The sequence below is a fragment of the Apteryx rowi genome, unplaced genomic scaffold, assembly GCF_003343035.1.
Source record: "Apteryx rowi isolate R43461 unplaced genomic scaffold, aptRow1 scaffold_2, whole genome shotgun sequence".
NCBI classification, from domain to species: domain Eukaryota; kingdom Metazoa; phylum Chordata; class Aves; order Apterygiformes; family Apterygidae; genus Apteryx; species Apteryx rowi.
The window spans coordinates 10,167,445-10,192,170 of NW_020448307.1; the positions used below are offsets into that span (position 1 = coordinate 10,167,445).

The 24,726-nt window shown below is 46.5% G+C and overlaps 1 protein-coding gene and 1 long non-coding RNA gene across 4 annotated transcripts in view; both read left to right on the forward strand.

Moving 5' to 3' along the window:
* Positions 1 to 7,581, forward strand: part of RNF145 (ring finger protein 145) — a 46,924-nt gene extending 39,343 nt beyond the window's left edge. For all 3 annotated transcript variants that reach the window (XM_026063184.1, XM_026063183.1, XM_026063185.1), the window contains 4 exons: positions 1,373 to 1,555; positions 3,573 to 3,720; positions 4,416 to 4,772; positions 5,933 to 7,581. In XM_026063184.1, coding sequence (XP_025918969.1) covers positions 1,373 to 1,555; positions 3,573 to 3,720; positions 4,416 to 4,772; positions 5,933 to 6,376 — 1,132 coding nt within the window. In that variant the 3' untranslated portion in view covers positions 6,377 to 7,581. The remainder of the gene's footprint in view (positions 1 to 1,372; positions 1,556 to 3,572; positions 3,721 to 4,415; positions 4,773 to 5,932) is intronic.
* An 8,865-nt stretch (positions 7,582 to 16,446) lies between these two features.
* LOC112964895 lies at positions 16,447 to 23,417 on the forward strand. Its single transcript, XR_003253118.1, has 5 exons — positions 16,447 to 17,182; positions 18,719 to 18,822; positions 19,650 to 19,853; positions 22,355 to 22,590; positions 23,053 to 23,417. It is a non-coding gene; the product is annotated as an uncharacterized LOC112964895 (long non-coding RNA).
* Positions 23,418 to 24,726: the final 1,309 nt, after the last annotated feature.

The following is a 24,726-nucleotide window of genomic DNA, read 5'->3' on the forward strand; positions in this document are numbered from 1 at the left end:
TGTAGGAGCAGTATGGGCTGAACTACAACTTGTTTTAACTTATAAACTCTTGGATATCTTTGACAGGCTTTTTATATGCCAGTCTAAGTATACATTGGAAGGATTTGAGGTGAAAATACAGCTTGCCACAGATTTCTTGGGAGCTGGTTCATTTCTGTAACAAATTCAGTGCTGCTGTTTGGGATTTATAATTGCATAGCTTGATCATCTCAGTACCTTCATTTGTATGAGTCACTGGAGGATTTTCACATGCTTGAAAATTATAAACACCTATACAGTTTCATCTCCATTTCCTCATTCACCCTCTAGTCCTCTGTGAAATGCTGCTAATCTTTGAGGTTTAAAACAGAGCATTGTATGGATCACTTATAAGTTACTATGGGAAATAACCAAAATATACAAAGTGCTTGTTTTCCTTACATTTGTCTCAGCCGTCTAATATAAAATTGGGATCCTAGTTACGGCACTTTGTTGCTCAGTTATTCCAGCCTTTATCTCTGTAGAAAATTCAGACTGTAGGCAAAAGAATGTTTCACATTTCAGGTTCTGAGATGAGGAAGTGAGAATGAGAATGATTATCAGTTGGGATTGCCAAGGAATAGTCTACATAAAAGCGCCTTTTGGGGAAGCATGCAGTTCCAGGCAGTCTGTAATGTTGCTGCCTCAAGGTGGTAGTGTTAAAATGCAGTCCTTAAATGTATTAAATGCAGTCTGAGCTTCCAGGCCAAAGAGGAGCAAGGCTGGCAGCCTAATTTGGAGGTGTAGGGTGTTTTTCCCTTGCATTTGTTAAAAGTCACAGAGGATAAACTGAAAACTGGATAAATTTCTAATTTGCCTAAACTAGGGAGCGGTGAGATGAAAGGAGGGTGTTTCTCCAGGGCTGAAGGATAGACAGGAGGGTGGTGTTGGGAAAGATAACAGGGAGAGCATCTGCTTCGTGGTGCCCTGGGAATGGATTTGACTGGAGCGCAAGTCTAGACATAGTAGGGCGGCTTCAGGCTAGTGTAGACATAGCCCTGGGGCTATGTGTCTCCTCAGAGGCACAACCTGGGGCCATGATGGGACTTCATGCTGGAGGGACTCTGTCATGTGGTTAGTGTCTGCTAGGCTGGATGAAGCCCATGTGCTGCTAGTCAAGAGGCGTGTTCTGAAATCTGGTAGTTCCTAACCCCCAACGTTGCAGCATTCTGGAAAACATTCCCATGTGGTTAAATCCTTAAAAGGGATGTTAGTGAAAAAACAAAACAATGACGGTTGTAGCATTGTGGTAGTTATGGGCAGCTCATTTCCTAGCATTTCTATGGGTGTTTTTGAACCACTGTTGGCACACAGAGATGTGATTGTTTGTTCTCTTGCCTGTGTTGATCTGCAGGGGAATGACTGAAGGGGTCACGCTCCTGATCCTCGCTGTGCAGACAGGTTTGATTGAGCTCCAAGTCGTGCATCGGGCATTCCTGCTCAGTATTATTCTCTTCATTGTAGTGGCGTCCATACTTCAGTCCATGCTGGAAATTGCTGATCCCATTGTTTTGGCATTGGGAGCTTCGAGAGACAAGTAAGAAATTGGTTTCCTAAACTGAAAGTTATTTAATGCTATTTTAGGAGGTGAGAAACTGATAACTGGCCCGATTTGGATTTTTAATAGCCTGTAAAGTTAGCTCTAGTTTTTTGCATTCTGTATACAGATTTTTTTTTTTTTAGTCTAAATTATCTAGTTTTTCCCTTGCTGTCCTGCTCTCATGTGCATGTGGTGAGGCATTTCAGCATGCCATATGCTGGCAAAGGAGGATGACTTGGGTGACCTGCTCCCACTCGGTGGTGTGTCCATCTGGCCTCTGCAAGACAATTCTGTTTTGCAGCTGCTGGCTGCCTACTCTGAGTATTATGCTGCTGTGTTAGTGAACTGCAGTCTCTCTTAAGTAAATCCAGGACTTGAGTCCCTGTGCTCTCCCCATCCATACTACATTGTGTGGCTTTGCAGAATGGTTTTTGCTTAACCTCCTCTCCAGTTGGGTAGGTTTCCCTCTACTGCAGTGGCCTTAGACAGTTATTGAAGATGGGAAGTTTCTAGGAGTGACCTTGTAGTAGTCATTGCGAAAACTGGGTTTTTTTGTAAGGCGGTGATCCCAGAATGGTACAGTTTATTGGCAGAAAGTAGGAAGCCTTGCATTAGTGTACCAGATGTTTTGATCATGTGGGATTTTTTTTGTTATCTTCAATCTGTGTTTTGAAGAGCTTTATTGGTATCCTGTGTTCTTGTATTAATCTGTTTGTGTTTGTATCTTCTCTGTTAATTGGTTGTGTCTTTTTCCTTTCTGTAACCTGTAAGTGAGGAAATAAAAGAGAAGATTTGTTTATATTAGAGAGTATGTTTAGCTTAGAGGCTACTTGTAGCCAGTGTGGTATGCCTGCAGCAATGCTGGCTTTAAATATACTAACAACGGAGGAAGGAGTAGAGCCAGGCTATGAGCATCTGCCCAGCTCAGACGAGCAGTTTGCAGTGACCGCAAGTTTTAACTCTTCCGTCAAATTTCCTAGGCAGTTGACCCCGTCTAGGATCATGATAAATTCCACCTCAGCTCTCCCTTTTTCCTCACCCCATATATACACTGAATTGCAAACCTCAAGATAGCGTTCTGGTGTTTCTTCAGACTAAATTAGCTGGTTTCTGCTGTCCCTCTGCTTTGTCACCCACCTCCACTGTTACTGTCGGTTTCTTTGTGCTTCATTTCCAGAGCTAAGTGAGGTTAAAATACAATCTAAGGAACCTGTAGAGGTAGTATAGTAAATTATTGAAGACACTCTAAAAGCCTGTGCAAATGGGTGAGTGTAAAAAAGATTGATGGTCTGTTTAGGCCGGGGAGGAGATTAAGAAGTGAATGAGAGAGAGGAGCAGAATAAGGACCGGCAGAGATGAATGTTCAAGTCGTGCTGCATTTCTTTTCTCATGACACAAGAGAAGGGGCACAGTTTGAAAGACAACAGGCTTAAACCTGGTGATAAAAGGAAATGCTTCTGCCCAGTGCAGGTTGGCAAAAAGTCATAGAACAGTTTTAAGTATATAATCAGGGAGACCTGTGTTTAAATAGGAAAGTGTATAAACAATCAAATGCTTATTTAATTCTCAAGGTTAATGAGCTTTCATCTGAAACATACAGCATCCTAGGTACTTAATTTGCCTAATCAATGACTTGACCCATTATGACAATTACTGTAGCTGAATTTTTGCCCATAATCTTTGTATTTGTGTTGAAAATGGCAGAGGTCAGAAAAGAGGGAACTTTTCAGAATGCATTAAATGCAGTCTGAGTTTCCAGGCCAAAGAGAAACAAGGTTGGCAGCCTGATTTGGAGGTACAGGGCGTTTTCCCTTGCAGGGTTTCCCTTGTAGGGATGCATACTGCAAATTAGACTGTGCCCAGGCAGAATAGAAACTCCTTTCAATAAGTTAAAGCCTTGAGCAAAGATCTAATGTGCCTACTTCTGTCAGTCTGCCTTGATAAATTGCAGCCTGTTCTTGCTCTGACACTCAAATCTGACTTAAAAAGTAAAAACCTACTGTGTTGTTCGCAGGAGTCTGTGGAAGCACTTCCGAGCAGTCAGCCTCTGTTTGTTCTTGCTGGTGTTCCCCGCGTACATGGCCTATATGATTTGTCAGTTTTTCCACATGGATTTCTGGCTGTTGATCATTATCTCCAGCAGTATTTTGACCTCCCTTCAGGTAAGAACGTTACCCCTGTATTAACTGTTATCCTGTTACTCTAGGAAGAAAATATATGGCCCTAAAAGAACAGGGGAGGATGGAGGGGCAGAAATACAAGATAGGATATAAAATCTCTTTATTTATCTGTATCTGTGACAATGGAGCTCCTAAGGGGATACGAGAGCATAGGTGGATGGAGGTTTATTTCAGACTGTAAAGCTGGGGTGCCTTTTGAGGGCATAATTAATTTTTTAAAGTAATAGTTTTTTTTTTTTCCTTCCAAACTGCTCATTTATGTGTTGTTACTTAGCTGTGGTTCTTTAAAAGTAATGTGATGTTCAAAACTCAGTGATGTAAACACAGGAAATGTTGTTTATGTTATTTATTTTTGTAAAGTATTCATTATTACTTGCTCTTATTTATTAATTTCTAAAATTCCTCCTCCTGATGCTCAGCACTTCTGTTTAATCAACTCAGCTGTTCAGCAAAGTACTTAGAGGGGGAAGTACTTGGGAACAAGCTCAAATGTTTTGCAAAAAAAGTGACTTATTTGGCTTGAAGGTCAGCAACAATTTTGCTGCCTTGAGGGCTCACCTGCTTGCTGTGTGATTGGTGAACGTTGTCTGCTCAGGGCTTTACGGAAAATCCTGAATATAACTTGAGCTCCAGTTCAGAATCGAATGCTGAGCTGATGGTGTTGCGCTCTGTTACAGGTGCTTGGGACCCTCTTCATTTATGTTTTGTTTATGGTGGAGGAGTTCAGAAAAGAACCAGTAGAAAATATGGATGATGTGATTTATTATGTAAATGGCACATACCGGCTGCTGGAATTCCTTGTCGCTCTCTGTGTGGTGGCGTACGGTGTCTCGGAAACCATCTTTGGCGAATGGACTGTGATGGGTTCTGTGATCATCTTCATTCACTCCTATTATAATGTGTGGTTGCGTGCCCAGCTGGGGTGGAAAAGTTTCCTTCTCCGCAGAGATGCTGTGAATAAGATCAAATCGCTGCCCACTGCCACAAAAGAGCAGCTGGAGCAACACAATGATATCTGTGCCATCTGCTACCAGGTAAGAATAGAACTATCAAAGAACTGACTTGAATTTACGTAGCTCTGGACTCTCTCAAATTCAATCTGCAACTGCTAAAAGAAGTTATTTCAATTATGCTTAATACATAGTATTATGCTTAATAAATTTAATTATCCAGCTTTCTGCTTTATGTAACTTGACTTCGGTGGCTGGCATTGAGCGAGTGGTTTTATGAATAAAAAGATCACTTGGGTATATTTAAACTTTCACTTTGTTTTCCTCCAGTTATACAGCCCTTGAGTTTCTTTGAAACCTTTAATGTGTTTGGGTTGAGCTGGTCTCAGTGGTAATAGCAAATGTGCCCTTCCTTCATTAGTGGAGGATTCTGTTACTGAAAGATGAGGAGTGCTCAGTAGCTGAGCTGTCATTCTGCCTTAGAAGCAGCTCAGTCTCTACAGACACTGCCACTTTGTGCATAATGTCATTTTTTTATAACAAAAACCTAATTATCAAAAGGTTGAGTCTCATGTAAGCCAGCAGAAGTAAGGACATTAGAAATTAATGCTAAAAGTTATATCTTTATCACACCTCCAGCTCTGAAATCTCTTTCTCTTGGATAGAAATCATAGTAGTTATGAATGAAAGAACCACTCTGGGACTAATAGTGTGCAGTAATTGGATTGACTCCAAACTTGATACCAGTTCTTTGAAAAATACTCTTCCCAGATGGCTGCATTGAATGGCAGTGTTTAATACACCAAACTTGTAACGTGTGGGTCTGAGCTTTCTGAGTTAGGGTGTCTTTTCGGTTCTGCTTTGCTGTTGTCACATGTTGTATCTGTAAGTATGCTGGTTGTGACTTGCACAACTGTTTCTTACGCCAACTAATTCTGTGAATCTCATCCTCCAAAAACTTTTATTTGAAAGTAATAATACCTTGTAAACAAAGCTTTTGCTTAAATTCTAATCTCTGTAGTATAAACAACCAGGCCTGGCATGTACTTGAATTGTGTGTGTGTTTGGATGTGGAGGCTTGTGGGTGTGAAGGAAGAAACATTCTCCTACTTGCCTGTGAACTGCTTTTGATTCCTCTGTGGCTATTAGTCCCATCAGATGAGGCAGGGCATGTATGGATGGGGTAGTCTGAGATGAGAGGAACGAGATGGCAAATAACACGATCTTTTTTTTGTGTCTTTCAGGACATGAAATCTGCTGTAATCACACCATGTAGCCATTTTTTCCATGCAGGTTGTCTTAAGAAATGGCTGTACGTGCAAGAAACCTGCCCTCTGTGCCACTGCCAACTTAAGAACCCTTCACAGGTACCAGGACTGGCGTCAGAACCAGTTCAGCAGCCAAATCCTGGTGCAGAGCAAAATACCAGTCCTGGAGATGCAGCCGAGCCCCCTGGTGTTGAACGTGACAACGGGCCAAATATAAAAGACAGCCCTAGCAAGAGTAACAGACAAGTTGCTGATGGACAGGACAGCCAGGAGGCCTCTGCTGAGGCTGAGGGGTCTCCAAGCATGGACTGCGACGCAAGCCCGTGTGAAGCCAGCCAGGGAGCAGCTTTTGCTGCGGAACTGATTGCAACCCCAGAGGGGTGCCCCGCTCAAGACCCGAGGGTTTGTGTCCAGCTCTGAAGTGATAAAGGATGACACAGGAACAAACATTTCAGAGATCCAAGTTTGACTCAGAAGAAATCCTCTCCTTCCACAGCTGTGAAGGAAGTTTATAGCTATTAATGCTGGTCAAAATGTAATATCCCATGCTGATTTTTGTGGGCTGCTTGATAGTGGTAACTCCAGTGAGATACAGTATAAATGACTCCAGAAGCTCTCTGAACTGTGGGCATAGGAAGGATGTCTGGAATAAACTGAGAGTGTTTTCAAGACGTAGGTGAGGGATAAGAAGAACAGGAGGTCTGTGAGAGGTTGTAGACAGATGGAGAGAACACTAGCTTTTGTTTGGGGCAGGAAGAGGGTATCAAATACAGCCATGTCCCAGGGTACCAGAGAGGTCTTAAATGCAGTAGCCTGCTAGTCTTTGACTGAGGTGCAGCTATGGTTACTGATAAAAACTTTTTATGGCATGGAAGTGAAAATCAAAGATGTAAGAGCAGTGATTGTGCTGGAAGATGGAAGCACTCTTAATACGTCATGTGTATGCTTTGGGTGTTCTTGGTGGGGCAATTGCATTTGAATTCATGTAATCTATAGTGACTCTCGACTTTTATGACAGAGTCGTCAATATTTTGATGTATATGAAACTTTTGTTAATATATTGGGCACAGTCTGGGCTGTGTGAAGTAAACTAAAGCTCTGATGAACACTTTGGCTTCTGCTACCATGTGCAGGAGGAAAGTGGGATGAGTTTTAGGGCACAGATAGAGGCCTTGCAGTACTGTCCTGTGTAACGTTTAATTCTTGCAGCTGAATTAAAACAGTATTAAACTCTGGCGATATTTGCACTTTGGGAATGAGTACATTATTGTGTATGATCAGACTCCGCAAATGCCACTTTTAAAGCTGTTAATAGGTTAGCACCTTTTTTTCTTTGACAAGGACATGTCCATACTTAAATTTTTACATTCATCATGGCTTCGAGTAGAACTAGGGACTGGGGTGGGGAAATAGGTGGGAGTAGGGGGGCAGGCAATTTTTTTATGTGAATTTTGATATGAAGAGAAATTAGTCACTTATTTATACAATAGGCTTGACTCAAGTGTTTTTCAAAGTCGGTATTCCTAATGTGAAATGTGATACTATTTTATTTTTTAGTAGTAAATTTGGATGTAGACAGACAGACATAGCTGAATGTCTTAATAAATTACATTTGAAGATTTTTACATCTGGTTATGTGATTCTTGTACTGAAGTTACCTGAATTAAGTATGCATTGAGAGGCCCTTCTGCAATAGTAGCTGTCTTTTCCCCTCAGAGATCAGTAAACTGATGCCATCTCTCCCTTGTTTCCGTTTCAATGCTGCGTTGTAGTGGTACCCTCTGGCCAGGGATGAGTATAGTCCTTAAGGCCAATTCTCGCCACCAGCTCTTGGACTGCAAAGACCAATGGCGGAACACCAAGGTGTGTTTGCTCCCAGAGGCCGTGCATGCTGCCTGGTGCTGCTGAGCCCCAAGCAAAACCTAGGCCTCTTTCCTTCTCACCTGGCAGGATGAGAATATCAATTGTAGCAGCCTGTGATTCTCTACCTCTGTTTTGTTTTCCTGCATCTTGATCAGGAAATTTAGGTTCACTGTGTGCTTCACTGATCTGCTGCAAATCTTTAGTAAAAGCTGGGAGCACTGGCAAAGAAATATTGTAAGAAAAACTTTCTTTGAACTCTTCTTTTCTGAAATTCCTGTAAAGCTGTGGTCTGGGTCCTGCTCCTCCACACCTGCTTTTTCCCTGAAGTTGAATTTCTCTCAAAAGGAAAGCATGTTTTGTATGTGTCCAAGCTTTTAACTTACCTTTCAGACTTTTTTCCTTCTATCCACAGTGTTTTAAAAGCCTGTGGAGGCAAGAAATGGAGTTTCTGGGCAGGCCCTGTGCAAGATTGTTGCAGGGTGCTGTTTAGGACTATGAAACAAATGCTTGTCGTCAATTCACAGAATATGTCCTTAAAGGATACTCTCTTAAACCCTACTCACCATCCCCTGGGTGCTGAAAGATGACATTGCAAGTTCTTCAGGTCAGTAATGGGAAGAGTTTTTCCTTTGTGTATGGTCACCTCACTTCCACCATTGTTCTGCAGGCCCAGGTAGGAAAGCTGTAGGAGGGAGCAAGTAAAACCCCAAGTGTTGGGGAAGAGGAGGTGGACAGAGCTAGACTTGGTAAGTCTTGTGAAATGAAGGCTGGAGAGATTGCAGCTGCTATACAAATATCTCGGGGTAAATGTGTGTGGTGGGGTACTTGCAATCATCTACAGTATTCACACGAGAGCAGTAGGGCAAAAAGGAATCGCAGGAGCCATCAGCTCCAGTTCATTGCTATACCAGACAGTATGTCATTTCATTGCTTTCATAAATATAGGAAGCTGTGTTTAAAAAAATCAGGGTTTGCCTTCGCTACTTACACTGAGGAGCTTTTTCTGAACCTGACTGATCTCTTGGAAATGAACATTTTAATTTCTACCCTAAATTATTCATAGCTAATTGGTAAGGCAAAAACTAGAGGAAAGGACTATGGATTTACCCCAACATCAGTAAGAGGTAAGTGTGCCTGAAGACTGCTCATTAAAAATCAACAGGCCCTTTACCAGTATAGATTCAAAACACATGCTGTCTGCCAGGAATGCAGATCGGAAACATGAATGTGACATTGGAAAGGAGGCTGAAGGACTAGGAAGGTAATTGCTGTCGGTTAGGAGAAATGATGCTGCAAGACTCCCACTGAACCAAAAACAATATTCTGTGCTGAGGAAGCTGCTCAAAGATGTGGAGGCTCAGGCAGGCAGAGTCCTGAGTCCTGGCAAGAGATATATAATAGAATAAAAACATGTCTGAAAGATTTGTTCTTTGCAAGAGGGAGAGGAGAGAAAAGAGGGGAGGCTGCTAGCTTGGAGAGTTCGTAGGAAAAGAGCTCTTCTTGACAGATGGACTCCAGTGGAGTATCTGGGAAACAAGCTTCTGGCATTGAGGCTTGTACAGCTGGTCAGAGGAGTTTAAAACTGAGGAATGGGTGGATACATGAGGGTTTTTTCACATTCTCATGATTTGAGGTTAAGAGAGGCTGTAGAAATAACTTGAGAAAATGCCAGTGAATGAAAGATGGGTAGAAAGAGGAAAGCACTGACAAGTAGAGGAGTATACGGGGGTGCAAGGACTGTGCCTGATTTGGTTGAGCCACAGGCTGTGGGCAGTAAAAACAAAACTAAGAAGAATACTTGTGAAAGATGAGGCTTAATTTCCAGATATAACCTAACGATGCTGCAGGTCAAAGAAATAAAAAGTATTCAGATATGTTGTAGAGAAGACCTTTCTTCAGATAGTCACTGCACCTACAGTACCAGTTCAAACTTACCTTCATTAGATACCAACACCATTACAAAGAGTTGGTTGTAGAGAGTAAGCTGAGATGGAATGTGTACATTACTGCAGGGTCCGTGAAGCAAAGGGCTAGGCTGAGCTAACTGGTTAGTAAAATTAGCTGAACTAGAAAGTTTTAAGGAGAGGATTAAGCTTCTATTCTTTGTTTTGTTTATTTGTTTTTCCAACTCCAAAATGCTGTCAGAATACCATTCCTTGAAAAACAGACTCCGGACTAAACAGTGCACAGCTAGCTCCAGAAGGAACTTAGAAGTAAGCTTACAAGGAATGGGAGGATGGGAAATAAATACTAGTAAAGACAAGCAAGCTGCATCTTTCAGGTCAGGAAGTGCAGGGATGAAGTGAGAACTGCCAAAACTCAAGCTGAGTCAGATCTTGCAGAAGAAATAAACTGTGTAACTTGAAAGGGAACAGGAGAAAGTGGGAATGCTGCTATGGAGCTGAGATTCAAAGAGCAGGGGATTCAGGAATGAAATGAAGCTTCTGTCTGCTCCGTAGAGCAGCTGGGCAAATTCTCCTGACCTCTGTGCTTTGTTTGGTGCAGAACTCCCTCTTGGACACTGCTTGCTTTAAGCTGATTTTCTTCTCTGCAGCTGTGTATGAGTAAATGCAAGAAATGTTTTTTTGAGTGTATATGATTAGGGCGAAAATCTATAGTTTGAGGCTTGAAATTGTCTTCATGTGGACCCCCTCTGATGGTGGTGTGACTTGACCTGACTGATGAATATTTGGAGTCCAAAAGATGCTTGCAGCTAGGCGATAGAATGGAAATTGGTTGGGACTTTTATGGCTAGTTGGCTTTTTATTGGAAATGAAAGCATTGATCATATGGTGGGATAGTGTGTGTCAATCAATCCTGTTGGATTACAGTTGTGGCTTGAACCTTTAAGAGGATCCCAGAGCTGCTGATTTATGGATTCCTTTGCTCTGGGCTCAGGGAAATGTATTTACACAAGGTGTGATGACTCCACCAGAAGACAGGGAGACTCAGAAGAGCAAACGTGTGACTAGGAATTTGCTTTGAAAGCCTTGGTCTGAATTGTGCAGACTGGCAACAACCAACCTCCTTTGGCTATTGATTATTTTGCAGCAGAAGACTCTTTCCCTCCTTGTTCCAAGTGAAGCAGTTCATTTAATGACAAGGCAGAAAGCTCTTGAAATGCACAAGCTTTTCCAATGCAAGAAAACCTCTTCTTTCCTGAACCATTTTAAATTTTATTTCTAATTTACTGAATCCTTTTTCCTAAAACAGTTTAAGCCCAGACTCTGATCTATTTGAATGTCATTTGACAATAAACTTGTAATATTTTTCCTAATTAGCAGAGAAAGTTAAGGAGTTTGGTTTCATTTTCTGGAGACGATCTGAGTTTTGAACCAAATAAGATATAAAATACAAGCAAATTGGTATCAGAGTCTAAAACAAAAATGCTTGGGAAATGGAACTGGCAGTTTAAAGCATCTTATGGTGTTTGGAAGGTAGGTGTGTTCAGAATGAGAGTAACCAAATTAGGGTGGGACTGATGTTGCTGGATGTTGTTCAGGCCAAGAGAGCAAACAGCAGGAATTACATTTGTTTTGGAATAGGTAGTACGTTGTAGTACGGTGCTTTTAAAGAGTGGATTGGAAGTTTTCAGGAGGGGTTGGTCCGTGGACCGCTGCTAGTTTATGCTGCTCTGAGGAGGGCTGTGGAGATGACCAGTGGACTGGTGCTGGCTCTTTTCCTCCAATATATTGAATTTGTATGAAGAGGCCTTTAAATAACTTTCCAGCATTACTTTTCGATCTCTGCAGTGTCTGGAGTATTGTTGAAGTCTGACCTCTAAGGCTTGTTTAAAGAGGTATTCCAAGTCCTACTTGTAACCCCCTATAAAAGCATTTGTGGGAAAGATGGACCAACATCTGTCTCTAGCAGTCTCTGGCTTTGCTGGCACTTTCAAAGGTGATAGCTAATGAGATTTTTAAATCAATTTTTCTTAGTGTTGCAATACCATGTATAGAAATGAACTTGTCCCCATTTTTGTGATATGTATGTTCAATCGCATTAGAGATCACAGTTCACCCTTTTTTCCCCCTCGATAAGATACAGTTTTCTCTTTGACAATGCCTATTTCTTTGACTGTTGCTATTTTACTTACTGGCATCCTCCTGGAGCCCAGGCTAGAGACCTGGTGACTCCTCTCCTCTGTTTTTGTAGTTCAGGGCTGCAGCACTGAGTGGCTGCACCTGCAAACATCTAGTGCAGGTTTGGAGATCCAGCCAGGCAAATCCTATGTGGTGCCATAAAGAAAGTTTATAGTTAGCTGATAAAACATTCAACAAATGTATTCTGTGACTCAAAGGTGTTGGTTATTCTCTTGAAAACAAACACTAATTGTCTTTTAGAGAAATAAGTATCCTGCAAAAATTTTGTGAGGTGTCTTGGAATAAGTATAATAAACAATGCTAAGAGAGCAGGATTGTATGTACATAAACCTAGAGATGACCTTGGTTAAACAGACAAGCTATAAAAGAAAAAACTATTTGAATGCATAAGCAACCGAACCAAAATTAAAAAATAAAATAAAATTTTTCTAAATGTTGCAAGTAATTAGACGCAATTTTTCCCAGAGGTTGCCATTTCCTGGAGGCGTATAATCCACATCCTTAAATAAATCACTGTTAGCTGGAGACAGCTTCAGCTACCAACAGCCAAAGACTAGAAGATCTGCAGAAATTTGCAGCAACAGATGTGAAATGCCTATGCCTGGGAAGTGGATGAATGACTTCAGTCTTAGGAATTTAAAGTGTAAAACTGACTTAATAGGCTAAAAATAATTAATTGAATAGGTATCTTTATTTATAAATGAAATTATATACAGTTCCTTAATTGACCATAGTCCGAGTTTTCTTTAAATTGACCGTTCACTGCTAGCTTGGGGAAAAAATGCCAGCTGGAATGCAGAGGGATTAAGTTTTATTTATTTTCCTTGCTAAGAGCCATATTGTGCAATTTAAAAGGAAACGTCCTTGAAAGATGGGTTCCTTTGTAAACTTTTTCAGCCCTTGTTTGTTTTCAGATGGAAATTAATTTCTCAAAGGCCCTCTGTGTTAGAAAGGGTGTTTTTATAAGTAAAGAAAAATGAAAAATTGTACTCTATTAAGATAGATTTTATTTCCAATATAAAAACTTACCATGTATGTGTTTGAATATTTGGTGTAGTCGATCTGGTTGTCTTGCTGAGAACATATTGGTAATGATTTTCGTTTGCCCAGGTGGTAAGAAACAACCAGTGGGAGAAACCCCAGCCAAACTGTTGAATGTTACCAGAAATCGTCCTTATACTTTGATGTGCTTAAATATCATAAGTGCTGCTGAAAATGCAGCCTAGCACGGCAGCTCGTCGCTCCGAGTTTGATCGGTGCGTTTAGCACGGCAGGGATCCTGGTCTGTGAATGTTTGTGTCCAGCTGTAACAAGTGGCAGTAAACTAAGGTGGTTGGATGCATTTTCCTAGAAGCTGGGCCCAGGTGACCGCTTGCCCCCGGAGCAGCGGGCGCAGCAGCCACGGTGGCCCGTGCCCGGACGTGGGTGCAGACCTCCCGGTGGGAATGGGCGCAGACCTGGGCCGGCGCTGCCTCTGTGAAAGCAGCTTTATCGAGAAACGCAGCCGGGCACGAAGCAAAGCGCGTTAGAGGAAGGTTGTTAGCACGAGCCTCCCTCTTCTGCTCCGCTCTGACATAGTCCCTAGTGCGTGGTCTGCTGTGGACGCTGTGTTCACCAGTGCAGATGGGTGCTGGGTTCAGCGTGGCACTTCCGAGGAACACAGGGGAGCAGTCACCAGATCTGGCCGGCGGTGGCCCCGGTGGCGGCTGATGCTGGCCTGTCCTTCCCTCTGTGGCCTCTGAAGTCCCGCGAGAGCCTTGACCTGCCCTTGCCCTAGGGAAAGCTGCAGCCTGGATGTGCATGGTGGCATCGAGTGCGGAAGATGTGGTTAGAGTTGCCCTAGGACGGAGAGGTGGATCTGATGACATCCAGGCCTCTTCCAGCCCTGATTTCTCCTAAAGTTTTGGAGCTGGACAGAATAATTGAAGGCAACTGCAGGGTCACCTTCTCCCTTGGTACGACTGAGGAATTTAAACCGACCTCTGAAAATTGCCTGGCCCTGGGAGGAAGGCGCTAGTTTTAGGGTGCTGCGGTGCCGCTGTTGGGCCGTTGTCGTCGTTTTCCCAGGCTTGTTCTCTATAGGAGAAAAACAGGTCTTACACTTGTGGGGTTTGTTAGATGGACTGTCAGCACACTGACTGGCTCCAAATCATTCCTCGGGTTTCAGACCCGGCCGGCTCTGTATCTGCTTGTGCCGCTCTTCAGCAGGGAAGTGGGCAGCGCTGGCTGCTCGGCAGCCTCGGTGGGTTACGGCTTTTCCAAATGTTTCCTGCTCCTGTATTCATAGCGGTGTTACTCTCTGTTCGGCTGGGGGATAAAACTTTTCCCTGGGCAGAAAACTGGCACAAAATCTGTGCTTCCCACTGAAGATCCAACCCTAAAGACATTCAGGCATCCCAGCGTAAACATCTGGATGAAATTAAGCCTCGTACTTAGACTTTGTGAACTGCCCCTTAGGGTCCCATGCAACGAGCCCGACTCCAGACTTTCCAAAAGACCTGCGATGCCTGAAAAACTATTTTCACAAGATTTACTTCTGTTCTTTTCAATCGTAAATATGACCTGGCTGAATGGGATAGAGGCGGGAGAAAAAGGAGGTTAGGGGGAATAAAAAAAAAAAAGGGGGGGGGGATTAAAAAAGGATAGGACAGAAAACCGAAGGTTTAAGATCAAGTAGCGGCACGCTTTTGCCGGCGGCCACGGCGGGGCACTGCCGCTCCGCAGACGGGAGCCCAACGCGGCGCGCAGGTGTGGGGCGCTGCTGGCGCTGTTGCAGCGGACGGGCTCTGGTTTTCATTTTGGTTTTTCAGTTTCCGAACTCCAGGAGTTCCAGTGAAAGAAAGAAAAATAAAAAAATCCATGTCTGGTTTCCCCAGCTGAATACCGTGTCAGGCTCCGCTCCAGCCTGCTCCCCGCGACAGTGCCGTGCAACAGCCCTGCTCCGGTAACAGCTCCTGGCCTCAAAGTCCGTCAGGAAAACGGGATTTGCATTTGCAGGGGATCAGAGATCTGCTCTGAAGCTGATATTTTTTTTTCAGCATCAAAGATTTCCCCCCCTCCCCTTAAAATTCAGATAACATATTCAACTCTGTTCTCAATGACAAAGCAATTAGATGCTATGAAGCAATTTCTTTCTTTGGAGCTTCCCGCAGATAAAGATTTATATGATAGAAATAATATGACTGGGGTCAGGATTTCCTCTCCATATAACCCAAGGGTATTCTGAGAATTKCTTGGATTCTAGCGAAATCCCACCGGGTGCCAATCAACACTGTCCAGCCTCAATTATGGCTTCAGTTATTTTTTCCTCTTCCCTTTGCACAGGGTTTTAAAGCTGAGATATGCAAACATGGGCCATTGTCAAATACCCCAATGGGAGACTGGTCTTCCACTGTTTGAATACAATATCTTTTGCCTTCTTGCATAAATATTTTAATTGCTAATTTGCTGGTCTCATTTAACACAGATTTGGCATTTATCATTTGAATTTAAACTTGTTAAAATTGACAATTTTCTTGGCTACCTATGTTAATAATTTAAAGGGAAAGCTCATTATTAAATTATTATGGGTAATTATTTTGTAACTAATGTGGAAATTGTCATTTCTGCAGCCTTAAAAGATCCTAGAAGAAGTGCGTGCAGATCGATATGGATCAAATCCCAGCAAGTGGAAAAGATGCAAAGGAGCAGAGATTTCTGTGTAAAACATTATGTAATGGGGGCTAAATATTAGAATTAAAAGGTAATTCTCTATACTTGCACCCCCAAAGGCTGTGAGACTGTTCAAAGCAGTACAGCTGGAGGCTCATAACAGCATTTTTAGTTCTGGGGCTTGGTTCATCCTGAGGCTGTCTGGGATGCTGCTGGGATGTGATTTGGGTGAGCGCACCTTGGAGTACACAGCAAAATACGCTCYGTTGTACAGTATGAGCGTTGTACGCAGTGCGACCCGCTCTGCGCGCGTGCTGGCGTGCCCTTTGCATGACTGGTGGCTCCTGGAGTGTCTGAGACTCCTTGGCAAATGACAAAATTCGGCTTTTCCTCTATTTCTAATTTTTCACCTGCAAAACTCAGATTTCAGGAAGCTTTAGTTTTTCTAGTTAATAGGACCAAAATGAGGGGTTCCCAAGACACGACTCTGAACTGCCTGCAGTTTATGTAAATAACTGACCCATGTTTTATCTGATTTTGTCACTGTACTGAGGTCAAAAAAGCGACTACCTCAAATATTGGGGTATGAATCCTTCTCGTGGCACAGAGCGAAGCAGCGGCCTCCCTCTTTGCCCGGTTTGTGGCCAAAGGACGACTGTGCAGCGGCAGAAGTGAGTGCTAGCACGCATGGAGCGGGAGCGGGCTTACTGGTAGCACCTCGCGTTATTCCCGGGCGTCACCGATGCTGCCCAATTTCCTTTCGCAGGAAGATGTTGGATGGTGGTCAATACTCCACACTCCTCCCAGGCAGTATGTTTGCTTTCTCTGATAAATGATAGCRTGCTAAATAAAGCTTTTAATTTCCAGATATCAAAACTAAATGTGAGCAAGAGGCAGATCACCTRTGTGCACCTTGAACATAGTGACCGTTGATGGTGTTTGAGTTGTCGCAGACCCTGCTGGCGTTGTGTGCGTGCGGTGGTTCTGGGACCTGGCGCTCCGGCGTTCCCCATCTCGCGTGTGCTGACCTCCCGAAACGGTGGGCAGAGGCAGGTGGAGTCCCGCAGGACTTGCGGTGCCCAGGGAAATGTTGCTGATTTCAGTGGATCAGTGCTGGGCTCTACCGGGCAGAAAAAGTCCTGGTCCTGCCCTGTAAATGGGCCAGAGGAGCCCTTTGCTGCCTGCAGCTCCGCTGACTTTCCCACACCCTTAACCTGGACAGCGCGGGCGGGTTTTCGTGCTCACGTATTTGGTGCATCCCTGTGCACCAACCCTTGGCCCCGTCGATGGGTCCATCTCTGCTACGGAAGCACTTTGCAGAAGCGCAGTGTGTTTTAGTGGCGACGTTGTCCTCATAAACGTAATTTCCTTAGAAAGGATGTTTGGAGGTGGAAGGTGCCGTGCCAAGGCGAGCGATGCGGCATGGCCCCTCGAGCGTTCCCTCCTCCCACATCTGGCCTGCTGTTCCCCACCGCTGGATTTCGCCCGTGGCCAAAGCGCCGAGAACAATGAGGCGAAGTGAGAAAGTCCTCCCCGCTCCCCCGCCAGATGGCTCTCACGCCGCTTGCATTTTGCTCCAAACGGCCGGTAAATGCGCTGTGAGCACTTGGTGAGTTTACGAGGGACCTGAGCCTTCCCCGTCGCCCGCTTTCGGGAAGGCGCAGCGTGAGCTCCCGCCTGCTGCCAATGCCCCTTTTTGGCAGCGCCCCCCGCGCTTGCCGGGGTGTCCTGGGGCGGGAGGTCTGGCCTCGCCGGCGAGGCGCTCGCGGGCTTCGGGAGGCTGCGCAGGTCTGGGAAACTCCTTAAGTGGATGTTGCACATGTGCTTCGCAGACAGTCTAGTGCGTGCACCTGGCCCTGGGGTTAATTTGGAAGCAGCCTCCGTTCGGAAYGGCAGACGGCTGCTTCTTGCTCAGCCATCAGCCCTCGGCCTTCGCTTGTCAGCGGTTGCCAAATCCTGCCAGTGACGCTTTACGCTCTTTTGGAGCAAGAGGTGGTTTGYGAGATGCTGAATGAGGCAATAACTTCTTCTCCTGTTGATTGTAGTTTGTCTCAAAAGGCAAGAAAGCACGCTTACCAACCCCCTACCAGGTCACCTTTATATATTTATTTCAGCTTCTGCAGCTTTATATTATAACATGGAGAAACTGAAACAGAACGATTCAGTTTGAAAAATTCAGAATTTCTGAGTCTTGGCACTAGTATAAACCAGTCCCTGATCCTGGATTTCCTAATGTTTCCATCTTCCCCCATACACCAAGATCATTTTCCCTTTGAGAACAATACCGGATTTGGCTCTCTCATACTTTACTGTTACTGAAGTATTTCAGTGCATTAAATAGTGGATTTGTTTATCCACCGACAGGTTCTGCCCAGACATCAGTGCTGTAAGCTTTTCCATCTGCATGCCCCCATCCTGACCTTGATCTACCATAGGGCTGCCGAGGGCTTGTTCATGCTCTACCATTGCAGGCTTTTCTATCGAGATTAGCATTAAGGGGCTCGAGTTGTTGAAGGGGTTTTTCTACTGATAAGTGCATTGAGACCCATATTTTTATCTCACGTCATCAAACATTCATCAGATACTCTTGGTCATTACTGACAGAGCCAGATTTGAACTAGTGACCTAGCAGTAAAAGGTCCCATTAGCAATTTCCTTAAACTGTCAAGTCATTGCATAACGCAAATGAAACGCAATGGGAATTTTTTCCCTAGGTAAAAGCTGTAGGTTCTGTCTCATTTTTATTTCATAATAAAACAGAGTGTTGTGGTAACTCCAGTTAAAGCCTTCATATTCTTGCATAAGCCAAAAATATAAAGAAATATAAAAGACTGGATATAGCACCCAAATGCAGCTCCTCTGTACGGGACAGTTGCGCAGTTCAGCAGTGCCAGGCAAACTTAATCTGTTTATTTACATGAAGAGCGAAAGTGCCTAAGAATCTCAGTGGCAGATCACACCCTCCTCATGCCAGGTGCGGTACACCGTGCCAAGACGAATCCAGGCTGCGTGTGTGGTGCTCTCCATAAGCAATAAAAGGGGAGAATGACAGGCATTTAGAAAAGCTTCTTTGGCTCATGTCATGCTGCACTGTTCTTTTACCAGCAATTTTTGTATCAAAGTTTTTTTTTTCTTTTCTTTACAGAATCATTTGAAGAAATAATGTGTGAAAAAAATATATTACCTCCGGCAGTGATGTTATAATGGCTCTTGTGCTGACAGCCCTTTGGGAACAGTGGCAGCAGTGGGGTAAGTATATATGACATCTTTGTAGTGATAAAGAAACAAATAAATGTTCCCATTAACACTCCATCAGGTCAACAGCTATTCCAGACCAACACGATGTTAGAAGAACCAGTTTGATTCATATCATCTAAGTCGCTTCTCTTGCAGCATATCTTCTGCAAGGCACGTAAAGCAGAGGTCCTGTGCTAACCAGGTGGAGTCATTAAAGAATCAGTGAACTTTTTACAAGTTGCTTGAAATACCCTGGCCAGAACCCAGCTCCGGTTTTGTTGCCGTGTCTGTTTAACAGTTCCTTCATCACACCACGACAATGACTCTGTTTCAGGGCTGGAGGAAGTAGTTTCTCCATACATCGTTTGTAAGGCATTTTGGGAGGCTTCTGAATGCTTCCCAAGCCCTGCAGTGAGATCAGTGGGATGTGAGCCTTGCCATAACAGCCTGCTCGGGAAGCATGAACAGCGTTTGTGCATCACCCGTAATGACTGTGCGTGCATACGGAGCACAACCACACGTGCACAGCTGCCGCCGGTCAGGCGGGCTGACCTTGCTCCTATGCAAGTCGTGGGCAGTTACGCTTGAGTAAGGGCTACAATGCCTAGCTCCCCGTGCAATGCTAGGTAGCGAGCAATGCCTTTCAAAAGATTTTCTTTCGGGGGAAGTATTTAAGCACGTTTTAGCTCTGCTGAAATGCAGGCTTCAAAATAGGTACAGAGTTTCCAATTAACACAGGAGAACTTGGAGATCCTAAAGAAAGTGATGCTTCCCCACCCATGTAGTGGGCACTATTTGGCTATCTCTTTACCAGAATTTTTATTACTTTTCCCCCCCAGGTCGGACCTTTTTGAGAGACTGTGTGAACAGCCCTCCCTGCGGGAACTGGTGCAGGAAGGTGGGAGGCCCAAGCTTAAGCCCTTGGTCTGCCTTGAGCCACAGAGATCCTGGTCAAAGGCAACAAGGAAATCCCCTGATCTGAATCAGGCAAAGCAGGGGCTTGAACTCTGAGTTTTCCAAAGCTCAGGAAAGTACATAAATAGGTGAATATCTCTTAGTATCTCAAAATTAATCGTAACCATTTTCRGCAAAATTTCCTTGGTCAAAGGTATGCCTCCAGCTGCTGACGTTAGTTCTACTTCTGCTGAAGTCAGGAGCCTCTCTGAGGTTAGCACGGACACCAGAAAAAATGGGCTTCAAAACGGGCGGCACAAGAAGAGCAGAAAAATCCTGAACAACCRGATCCTGGAAATGATGAACCTAGTGCTTGGCAACTCAGCAAGTTACTTCTGTCTCTTATCGCTCTCCTATTTGAAGGTTTTGGAGTAAACCCTTCAAAAGAGTTTGTGCAGCTTAAAAGTCTAAACCCCCARTGTAAGGTCCTCAGAGTTTACACAAGCGTTTAAGAGAAGATACAGATTTCTGAGTCACTTAATACTTCTGATAATGTTCATGCTTGATTCAGCAAAGCGTGTGACAAGTTTAGTAGATGTTTAAATCCATTCCATGTGCTATGCTTAAACTCATCCTCTCAGAGGGAAGGAGTGCTTGCTCCTGGGTTTCTCCCTTGCCTCTTGAATGGGAGATATGTGCTTACATCTCCCTGAAGTCAACGGCAGTTGATTATATGTTTACATGCTTTGCTGAATTGCRTATGTAAAAATCATAGCAACATTTTGTGTGCTAAAATAATAACCATAATCTGTACAGGGGTAATCACTGCCAGAATAAACAGATAAATACGAGCTAGCCTTAAATGCAGGGCAGGCTTGCGAGRGAGGAGTGGGAAGCTGCAGCTCCTCGCCTATAGCGTCGTGCAGTTTCCACTGCCGTACTAAAGCAGCGGATTTTGCTTTAGTCTTAGGGATGGAGGTGGGGGCTCTTCTGTCCCTGTAGGTCCCCAGGAGGGTCTCGGGCCCGGGTGGGGCGGGAGGTTTGGGGGGCGGCAGCTGTGGAGCGGGGACGCGAGGGGCAGCTCCGTGGCGGAGCCGCGGCCGCGGCGGGGCCCGGTGCCCGGCGGGGGGAGGCGGCGCCGCCCGCGGCCGCCAGGTGGCGCCGTGGCCCCGCGGCGCGGCCGCGCCGGCGCCGGGAGGTGGCGCGACGGGGCGCCCGCCCGCAGCAGCCGCGGGGGTGCGGCGGGGTGGGGGGAGCGGTCGCTGCCTGCCCCCGGGCCCCGCCGAGCCCAGCCCCCCGCACCGGGCGTCTAGGCTCAGCCCCGAGGGGCGGGGGGAGGCAGCAGGAGGAAAAAGCTCCTGGACGGGATGTTTCCACCTGGGTCCCCCATGTCACGGCAGCCGGGTAAAGCTTGGGTCCTGCCGGCCCTCGCTTGGGGGCAGATTCTGCCTGGTCCCACCCGGGCTCCTTCCTCTCGAACACGGCAAGCGGAGCGTTGTATCCCAGTCCTCAGTTCCCTGGGCCTTTCTCTCCCCTCCTCCCCCAAAGCCAGCCAGGCAGGAGGAATAAAACATCCTGAGCAGCTGAGCGGTGTCATCACCTGCCAGGTTGGTTTAACCTACAGAAGCAAAGTCTTTGGATCAAAACAGGAGCCTGTTAGCTTGGAGAAAAATATGCATGAAAAGGGTCTTTGCTGCAGAGGATACAAGTGAAAGGTTCCTGATCCCCCTTGCTCCTTCCCCTCTGTGTTCACAGAAAGTGCAGGTACAAGCTCAGATCCCAAGTGCTCTGCTTTCTTCAGTCCCACCTTGAAATGAGATACCGGCTTTTCCCCTTCGCCCTGTCGGCTCAGGTCTCCCTTCTCCTGAGAAAGGCGGGGAGGAGCGTGGTCCCTCTTGGCTCTCCAGCTGTAAAGCTCAGGGAGGAAAGAGCTTTTCTCTCAGAAGTTCCCATTTCCAATTACTACTTCCCTTGCTTGGTGTATGGGGAGAGGGAAGCGAGGTCCGAACGTCCCTGCTGTGCCTGACTGCTCAGAGCAGAGGCAACAGGGACTGGCGGCAGAAGGAGGGAGTTGCCCTGGACAGACTCCAGGTCAGAGGCAAGAGGGGCCTTGGGCCTGCTTGGAAACTGCACCAGGGAAGGGGCCTTTCCTCACGCAGGACACTCCTGCGCTCTGGGACCTCTATTTCCAGCCACACAGGGCTCTCATTTCAGTCCTACAAAGTGAGACCTCCTTCCTAGACCTCCTTGTTCAAAGGTGGCCTCAACAACCAGCCATTCCCTGGGGGCCCGTTTTCAGGACTAGGCCTCCCTGCAGCAAGTCAGGGCCAGGTCTTTTCTCCGTCTTTCCCTTCCAGTAGCATTTGGATTCCAGCATCGACCCATCCCTGCTATCTGCTAAGACCAGGGAGATTGCGACCACATTCCCTACCCCTCCCAATCCGATACATAAGCTGCTCTTCGTGGCTCTGCGAAGTAGCAGCTATTGGTTTGTGTCACTGGGGTAAAACCCGCAGCTCAAATGTGCGGCTCTCGCTTGCTTTGGGAGTGAAGTGTTTACTTACCCCCCTTGGGAGAAAATTGCAGTCTCCAAGTCTGTGTGTGTTTTATTCTGCATTGTATATTGAGAGCATCTAACTTGTGATTGCAGGAAAGCCTCCGTGAAACGTGCCCGAGTTTTTCTGCAGCAAGAGAATGGTTAAGTGCAGAATTCCAGCCAGGCAAATGAAAACTCCCCCGTGGCATGCTGCAGAGTGTCCTCCAGCTAATTTTGCCATGCTAAGGAAAGGACAAATACAGCTTTCCACATGAATACGCTCTGGTCTCATAACTGGCATGATACAGATACATGTTCAGGAGCAACTTTGCTGCAGTCAACGGAGCGAGGTGGGTTTAGAACAGAGACCAGACCCGGATGATGTGGAGAAAGCGAGTGCTAAATGCAACTGGGAATTTTTTTTTTTTTTTTTAAGTCACAGTAGGTTATATTTGGCCTCTGCGGGGTGGATGGAGCGCAGAAGTCGGATCGCCTGCCACCAGCTCCTTTTTGCAAAGTTCTGACTTTCTCACCCCCTCCTCATTTCAGCTCTGTTTTTTTTCCACATTCCCTCTGGGGTGGGGGTGGGGGGTAGCCAGTATTTAACTCTTTCGTCCTTGCAGCAATTAGTTTGTGGCTTTGCAGCTATCTGTAAGCCCCAGGTGTGACATCTCCCTCAGTCCTGCTGTCACCCAGTGGGAACCTCCAGAAAGTTGCCTGTGTGTGAGGCACAGAGGAGCAGGGTGTGTGTGTGCATGCATGTCTACAAGAGGAAGAAAGTAGCAGAGAACTTGTCATTTTTATTATTGTAGTGGCTGACTGTCCCTGTCCGGTGGAGGTGCCCTCAGACTGCTGGTGTGAGGCTGTTCAGCATCCAAGCATCCAAAGAAAAAGCATGGAAACAGTCCCCTGATTTCTTGGACAAATTTGAAGGGCAAAATCTGCCAACTGCTTGGTATATTGATTCAAATGCATTATTCCTCCCCCCGGCAGATCCCTGCCCTGGGAAAGGAGCAATCAGTGCAGGTGCAAATAGCTTTTAATTGCAAAATGTATCTCACCATGGAGGCATTTAGGCTGGATATGATACAACTGATACAGCAGCAGCCTGAAGAAGACCAATAAGCCAGAGCACTGCAGGGGCAAAACTACTCCTATACAATACATATGGCGTAGATATTCATGTATGGCTGTATGTCTGTGTTCTTCCACGTATCCCTAAGGTAGGACACAGTATGATTACGTGGAGATTCAAATATCATCTGCAGGGAACGCGCAACATTTCTCTTTCTGTAACACAGTTCATATGTGAGAACACAGCATTTAGTTTGGATGTGAATGTTATGTGCGTGGACCCATCTAAACCCGAGGATCTGGCACAGTTTCTCACTGCCGGTAAGGCGCTGGCATCTGGCCGTGTGCCGGCTTTTAAGCCGGAGCTATCTGGCCGCGGCTTAGATGTGCACAGGTCGTGCGTATTCACACGGGTGCTGCACGCAAAGCGCGGCACAGGTGGCTGCAAGAGTCCTGCGGAGTTGCCGGAGTGCCTCGGATCGCCTATAGAGCTGCACAGCGGTGCCTATAGGTGCTGGCCCTGGGGCTCTTCCCGGGGGCCGGCACCGGGGCGGCTGCGCGCTCGCTGCGGCGCTCCGCGTCCCTCCGTGGGGCTGTGCGCGGCCCCGGCTGGCGGCGGCCGGGGCGCAGCCGCCCTCCCCGCGGCCCGGCAGCGCCTGCCGCAGCCCGGCGGGGGCGGCGGCAGCGGCGCGCTCCGGGGATAACCCGGGAGCCGGCGAGCGCCTCCCCGGCGGGGCGTTCGGGCCGTCGGGGATGCGCCGGGTCTCGTCGCGGAAGCACGGATTTGAGCAGGCGGAACCTGCGCAGGGGCCCAGGAGGTCCCTTCCGCGGCGACACCCCGAGGCCCCCGCCGGCAGACAGAGCCCGGGGCGAAGGGGCGCGCAGAGCTGCGGCTCGGCGACGAAGCGAGAAGGGGGCAAGGGAGGTTTGCCCCCGCGGGCACCGACGTGACTCTGCAGCCGCGCCAGCAGGTCGGGACCCGCGGGGAGGTGCGGGCACCCGGCGGGCCCCCGCCCCGAGCCCCCCGGCCCAGCGCTGCCCCGGCCAGGGCAGGGGGTGCGGCGGCTTTTTTTATTTTTTCCTTCCCCAGTAGAAAAAAAACGGAGTTTCTCCGTGAACTATCCTGTTCGGAAATTGTGCACTTTTCCCGCAAAACACCGCGCCGTGTCCGGGAAGGGGGCGGGGGGGGGACACCACTGGCTTTTAAGCAGGGATTTGCAGGCACCAAAGTTGGCGGGACGCGGCGCGGGGAGGTGCGCGGCCCGCTGCGCGCAGCGCGGCCCCCCACGCGCGTCCAGCGGCGTTTGCCGTGTAACGGCGCAAAAACCGAGGCGCCTGGAAGCAGCACCAACTTGTCCCGCACCGCAGCGCAGTGACGGGCTCGGGCAGCCGCGGGGCCCCGGCTGTGCCCG